Raw genomic sequence first — 8,060 nt, forward strand, 5'->3', positions numbered from 1 at the left:
ATAGGAAAACGGCGGAAGCAAAGTTGTACACCAATAAGTCAGAAATTTTTCAGGTGATCATTCTTTGGAAGCGAGTCAAAATAGAGATTGTTTATGATTCGCCCTTTTGTGGAGATTTTGGGGTTAATATAACTGTATAGAATCCGGAAATTTTTTTATTAGGCTTCTTGTAAATAGGATATTGAAGATTGATGAACTTGCAAACATTACAACGCGAGGACTTTTTAGAAAAGGGAAGTCTTTATTACAGATTTACAACATTAGTACTCCGTTTGAAAGAGTTCATGTGGATATTCATGGACCTGTTCCAACTTTTTCTGGAAATCCTTTTAATAATTTCTTTTTAATAGTTGTTGATTGTTTTTCGCAAAATGGATTGAAGTTTTTTTCTCTTAAAAATTTCAAAGCTAAAACAGTGACGAAAATCTTTATAAATCAAGTAATTTCTTGTCATAATGTCCGCTTCTTTCCTCTTGAGTTGTACAGATTAAGGAAAAAATTTTTAATCGAAAATTTTTTAGGAATTAAGTCGTATGTTGAGAATTAGAAAACAAGAATTGCTTTATATTCATAATTTGACAGATAAGTTGAACATCAAACATTTTCTTAATTATATACAACAATTCTTAACTATTTATAATAAATTTATAATAAATTTATTTTGGAAAATCAGAATGGTTGGAACACTTGAATTCCTATGTGTTTACTAGTCTGCCCATCGAGGCATGAGGCTACAGAGATCTTGCTGTATTATCATTGGGAGCAGTTTATTTGCATACTGTAGCAACAGCGACTTCTGCATAGGCAGTTTTTTATTTTTTAATTTTTTTCTAATGCTATGATCTTGTGCGCAATTGGCTTGTGTGCCATTGATATACACTCCTCACTATTCATGAAAACAAATCATTGGTGGTGTCGATTGCCGGAGGGGAGATTCAGCTATTCGGGGAGGAACGAAAGTGACTGAAAAGACTGATAGGACTATACATAAAACTGCTTATCTATTATAAGTCTTCTAAGTCTTTACATCTTGCTGGAAACTGTCTCATCCTCGGTTATTGAGTCATGGTTTTTTCGAGGATACTTGAACGAATGTTGGCAGAGATTTGGGGAATGGTTACATAGAAATCATTTTTCCTCCCTTGTTCGAGAGAGCTTTAAAAATTTAATAAAATTGTTAAAATCTACGTCTTATCGAATCTGGTCAATGAAAATCATTCGAGGAAAATAACACGATGATTGTCGTGAGTTTCTTTGAGTGATTTTCAGTCACCGAATGACTAATTGACAAGATTGATAATTATGAATCATTCATAGTACATCATTTAACTGACATGAGTAGATTTTTCGTTTTCTTCAAATAAATGAATAGTCGGGCATGAATTACATTGATTATGATATTGAAGTGACACGTTTTATACAATGAGAAAAGAAGAACTGATTAATTACTTGACGATTTGTATCAGTAGGAACATGTGATATCTGATTTAGATTTGTAAGAGGAATGGAAGTTTATATAAGTATTTGTTTTGGGAACTAGACATGGTCCATCAAAATGAAAATTATTTCTAATAATGAGTTAATTAAATAAAAAATTAATTAATTAATAAATTAATTAAATATAAGATTAAATATAAGATTTAAATAAAAGAACGTAGGTATTGCAATGTCAGTAATATCAGAAATTAACAGGAATTTATATTAATTTGTACTATCTTAATTAATTTGTATTAATTTGTACTAAAACAATTTTAGGTGCTTGAATTAATTCTCGCTGTTTTTTGCTACAAAAACTCATGTTTATTTCATCAAAAAAATACCTGATATTTTAATATCTGATATTCAGAATATTGTTCATAGAAAGCTATAACTTTTTTTCAATTTTCGGGTAACAAATGGATTCCGCGATAGAAAAATTCAGGTTCTTTCGAGGCGATCCACTTATCGAATAATCATTTTTTAATATCTTCGAAATAACTGAAGTGCTGCTCAGAAAGACTAGTGCTGCATCGACCGAAACAAATGATAATTTGAAGCATAGGTGAATAGGACGGGTGGGATAAGACATTCCATTTAAGTGCCTCCAAGATTTTCTTTATTGGTTCTGCAACATGTGATCTAGCGTTGCCACGAACTTTGTCATATCTTTTGGCGTATTGCGGGCATTTTTTTAAGTGCTCGATTCAAATTGAGTAATTGATCGATAACGTTCAGCATTGATGATTTGATTCGGTTGCAGCAGCTTATATATATAGTACACCAACTTGATGGTATTCCTATCACAGCATGACCTCTTCTTTTCACGAATATTCTGTTTTGACGTTGATGTTGATAGTTCGCTGGGATGCACCCATGATTTCTTGCGCTTAGGATTGTCGTAACGAATTCATTTTTCATCGCCAGTCATAATTCGATGCAAAAACGACTTCCATTTTTGTCTTTGAAGCATTCACAAATGGCTAAACGTTTCGCAATATCTTTTTCTTCAATTCATGTGGGACCCAGTTTCCTAAAGCTTTTGGATCATTCCCATTGCTTTTAAACGGCTGCTAATAGTTGACTCATCGACATTTAATGTTTCTGACAATTTTTTGAGCGTCTGACATGAATCTTTTTGAAGTAATGCCTCCAATTCTCATCTTCAATCTCTTCGATTGATCAGGGCGATCTTTGTCTTTCACGTCAAAATTGTTTTTGGATTTTCTAAACTAATCTCTGCAAGTTGTTTCAGATAGAGCATGTTCTCCATAAGCTTCTACTAGCAAACCATAACTTTCTTGTAGCAGATTTCTTGAGATTAAAACAGAAAAGAGATGCTTCCCGCAAATGTTTTTTTTTGGTATGAAGACCGATATTTTTAATGTGATAAAAATTATGTTTTTTGCATCCGATTAAATGTTACATACTGATTATTAAAGCCTATTGACAGTACTTTTATACATAATACATTAACAATCACTTTCGGTTACGTTGAAATAGCACAAATATTGACCTCTCTTGGTCAATCAGCGAGAATTAATTCAAGCATCTATATTATATGTCATTCCCAAGAAAATAGTTCGCTGCTAGTTTATATAATATCGCTTCCACGCTGCTAGTTTATATAATATTTAAATGGGTACAGATAAAAAACAACACAAGGGCAAAAATGAACAAAACTGAATGTATTATTGAATTTGTACCATTGAAAGGAAGTTAACATTTTACATTTTTTTTTTAAATATTTGTTAGTATATATTTACAATCTGCGTGTTAATGACGTCAACAACCGATACGAACTCGACACTCAACTTAAAAAAAAATTTTAATATGTAATAAATTAGCTTTTTTTTTGAGGTTTGAAATGAAGTTTTAGTACAAGAATAAAATCAAGAAGAGCAACTTCCAAGTTAAGTCTTAATCTTGATAAATGTTATCCAGGTTATAATCATGAACAAAATTCAAGAGGTTTCAGTCGGTTGGACGCATTAGATAATGATAACGCTACTGGGGTAATATAGCCTTTCAAGCCTTATAACTCGGAAAATACTTAATGAAAAAATATTTTATTATAGTGTTTTGAAAAGCTCTCGAGGTAAGCTATGAGAACCATTTTACGTCTCCTTTGAAGTCATAAAACTTTTGTGTAAAGCGATTTTTTTTTAAATGCACTTTAAGGAGTATTTGAGATATTCAATTAAAATGGAACATCCTATATACTAATAAAATCATTTTAAAAAGAAAAAAAATTTTTAATGTTAATTTACTTTCAATAGTACAGTAGAAACAATCTCTGATGAAAAAGTCACTGTTTTCTTGGGAATGACATAATATAAGAATTGTTTTTGGTACAAATTAGTATAAATTCAATTCTATTGATTTATGATACTATTTTTTTTCTTTTATTTTCAATTGGTCCTGCCATCTTAATATTAAGCTAGCAGCATGATTTTTTTGAAATGGCATACTACAAAATTATCATTAATATATAATTTAGTACAAAATAAATATTAAAAATTTCGATTTGATTCTGCTAATTTGGTCTTGCTTTATAGAACTATCATTGTGAACATCCGATGTGTTAACAATGTACTGTAGCGCAATTGTAACATTATTAATAAAAATATATATTAACAATAAATGTAGAAGTCTTTATCCGTCTTTCTTAATAAGTTACAATAACACATCGAATTTTTACAAGATAATTTTGTGCATGCCTACGTATATCAGAGAAAGAGGAAGGGGTTGAGGGAAGGGGGAAGGAGAGAGGGGAGTTGCAATCGCATGTGCTATCGTATTTAGCGATTTCAGCTAATCTCAAGGATTGCCGGAAGATAGTTGCGTTGCCTCTATCTATCTTCTCTATGTGTTTCGTAATTTGCTAACTATTTCTTGCTATAATTTCAAAACTACTTTGGAAAATTTTGGTAAAGAAAAAGTCTTAGAATTAAGTTGAGAATATGTTATTTTAAGGACAAACATTTATTTCGAATTATCCTGTACATATATATATAGTAACAAAAATTGTGTTTACACAAATATACATATATAAATTATTAATGTTTTTTATAAGAATGATATATTTTGTAGGCGGTGCAGCAGCAAGAGCTGGTCTTCATGCAGGTGATAAAATAATCAAGGTGAATATATGATAATAAAATATAGATATGAGAGAAAATACAAAAAGCTTTGTTAATCTAGATTATTAATTACTTCTTGTATATGTGATGTGTCATTTTTTATTGTTGTATAGTTCTAAGTATTTATCGAGGAAAGTTTATTTTATTATAAAGTTAGCTTACCAGCGGGCGCATCGTGTACAGAGAACTCCGTAGAATAAGAATTCGAAAGATTAAAGCATAATATCAAATAAGCATTATGCGATGAAAGTTTACAATATCTAAATAATTATTTATTTATTAAAAAATTTATTAAACATTTATTAAAAAAAATAAGTGTTCTCTTTTATTAGAAAATGGCTTAATAAAAAAAAGTTTTATGCGCAGACTTTCAGTCGCAGTATATAATAATAATTGTAAATAATAATTGTCGTCGAATGTGTTTTTGCAAGTAAAAACATTCATTGCATTTGAAAATAGTGGTTGTATCTTTGCATAACTTGTATCTCCCTCGTTTTTTACTGACATTGCGATTCCTGTATATTCTTCACAGGAACATTTTTTTGAGAAAATGCCCTGATATCTTAAAAATTGATTTTACGTAAATAACATACGCCAACAGAACGCGATCTGAGCGAATCGACGGTTCGAAAAACACTGAAGGAATATCTTGAGAAGCTGAGGCCTAGAAAATAGATTTTACTTGTATCCTTCATAAAACCGGCGCGCGTATACGAAGAACATGTGCGCGCCCGCTGGAAGGTTAAATTAGTTTAGTGTATATAGTTGCTCGTAGGTAGTTGTTGTAATTATCTTGTACTCGTACTAATTGCAAAGCATCATATGTATGGATAATCAATTGTTGTATTTGTTGATATATATATATAAATTTTTATTTTATAAATATATTTCTAATATTGTGTCTCTAAAATATGAAAATTTTACATAATAAGATTGTTTAGTTCATAAAGGTAGACTTGATTTTTATTTGATAAAACAGCATTGATAATTTGAGTTACAAATCTTACAAAATTTTTTAATTAAAAAAGATTTTATTTGATATAATATATTATTACATGCAGCGTAATTATGTTTATATATTTTTTATTTTTTATTTTTCTATTTTTTTTATCTTTGCGCTGATTTTCATTACTCTGTCATTTATGCTTAGAATTACTCAAATGACCTGGTATAAATATGAACTGGTAGAAAAAAAACACAAGGAAAGAAGTGCGATAAAGATTAGAGAAATATGAAGTAAGAAATACGAAGAGTCAATTATATTTGTGAATTAATCTAAATAGAGAACATTAAAATCATTTTAGAATTTGTTTTATTAAAACATAATTTTTTGAATTGAAAGGAATTTAAATCTAAGTTACATTAACTCTTTATTATTAATAAATAAAAACTCTTATTTAGAAGGTTTTATAGTGGTTTTTTGTGTTAAAGGTGAATGGAGTCAATGTGATGCAATCTACGCATACTGATGTAGTTCAGCTCATAAAATGTAAGTATTTTATTTTTTAAATTTTTATGTTTTTGTTAAAAATTGAAGAATTATTGCAAAATATGGTATTTGTATTACTATATTAAAAATATGTTATATTTATCCCTGTGAAATTAGCACCTCATTTTTGAAAAAATTAACTTTTCGTTATAGTTCTAAATGCATCTGGAGTTTTTGTCTGAAATTAAAAATAATTCCGGCGAGTTAAATAAAAAAAATTAATAGTAAAAGTTTGGGCTGCCAATTTCACAAAATACAGGACAAAAAATCGCGATATCTTCTATAATATTGATTCTAGCTTTTCAGGTCATAATAACTTTTGTCAGACCTCTTGTTATCCAGAATCGATAGAATTATCGGAACTTTTAAAAAAATTTTCACTTCGAGTGTTAGAAATTTTTCGACAGAAAAATTATGATTTCTCTTAAGAAATTATTTCATCCTGAAACTTTTAAAAAAAATCGAAAAATTTTTTGCTTAAATCAATAGTTTAATGTCCAAAAAATATAAAATTTTTTATCCAAAAGTGAAATTCCCAATATTAAGATAGAGATACAAAGATAGAATTGATTATGTCGAACGATGCATAGTAATCTCCACGCCGCCGTTAATTGTTCCGTTTATCAGAATAGTTCAATCATTATTTAACGTTATAGTTACATATCTGTACTGTAGATAATTGACACACAATTTTAATAGATTATACTTTTTTGATTAGAAATCGTCCGTCCATGTACTTAAAATACGACAAAAAAGGATTGTTATTGAAACTTTAATCGCGTTTTTCTCAGAATGGTATTTTCAAAAATTATGGACACCAGGACTACCACAAAATTAATCTAATATCTGTTTTGAAATTTGGCTGTTATTGTTAATCGAATTATCTCAAGAAATACCTGTAGTTTTTATAACTTATATACTTTTTTTGTAATTCATACTTTTATATTAAATTTTTACGAAAATTGAAAATTGAACTTTTTTCTTCAGGCATGCATCATTTTCATATTTTTAAAATCAGACAGGTATTTCTTTAGTAAATTTAATGCAGATTAAAAATAATTAATCAAATTTTTGATATAGCATATTTTGAACCCATTCTATTGTCCACCATGAATGCCTTCATCACGCACAGACCTCCGAAAAACGTGTTGTAGCGCCGCCATTTTGTCACGAATATAATTATTACACATTTTGTATACAAAGATAAGACTAACAAATAGATATAAAAAGATTTTTTGTATTATATATAGTTTTTAGTAATTAAGTTCCAAAATAAAGTATGATTTTAAGGCCTTCAAGATGGAATAATCCCTTAAACTGTTAGAGAGTTAGGGGAGAGATGCTAACTTCTTACCGAAAATCGAGATCGAATAGTTTTGTGCAGTCTAATAACTTTATTTTGTGAAGAGTTTCTGATGCATAAAAAAAATTTTGAAAAATCAAAGAAAAATTAAAAATTTTTGAAAAATTAATTTTTATATACAGTTGTTCTGATTAGAGTTCCTGCTTCCTTTTAACGAGACGAAAAATTCTCTGTATTTTTTAACGCGAGATTTGCTCAATTACAATTTTTAAATAATTTAAAAAAAATGTGTTAATTTTTTATCGAAATTCAAGATCGAATAGTTCTAAGTAGCTTAATAGCGTTTTTGTGAATACTTAAAGTTCATGATACATAAAAAATAATTTTGACGCATGACAAAATTTATAAAAAATAGATAAAGATATATTTATCGGAAAATTAATCTAAAATATTTCAGATAATTTTTTTTATTTTTACGACTACTTGCAGTTAATAAAAAATGTAAATTATGTCGTTCATTTTCTGTGGCTATACTTTTGGAATTTAAAATGAAATAGATATATGTTCGATTTTTTTTGCCAAGAGAGAGAGAGAGAGAGAGAGAGAGAGAGAGAGAGAGAGAGAGAGAGAGAGAGAGAGAGAGAGAGAG

The 8,060-nt window shown here is 28.8% G+C and overlaps 1 protein-coding gene across 1 annotated transcript in view; it reads left to right on the forward strand.

Annotated features, from left to right (window-relative positions):
- The window catches only part of LOC105622945 (rho guanine nucleotide exchange factor 11), a 343,184-nt gene that overhangs the window by 25,104 nt on the left and 310,020 nt on the right, over positions 1-8,060 (forward strand). The window contains exons 2-3 of the mRNA XM_012204353.1: positions 4,570-4,619; positions 6,051-6,108. Of these exons, the coding sequence (XP_012059743.1) occupies positions 4,570-4,619; positions 6,051-6,108 (108 nt within the window). The remainder of the gene's footprint in view (positions 1-4,569; positions 4,620-6,050; positions 6,109-8,060) is intronic.

The sequence above is a fragment of the Atta cephalotes genome (assembly GCF_000143395.1).
Source record: "Atta cephalotes unplaced genomic scaffold scaffold00050, whole genome shotgun sequence".
Lineage (NCBI taxonomy): Eukaryota > Metazoa > Arthropoda > Insecta > Hymenoptera > Formicidae > Atta > Atta cephalotes.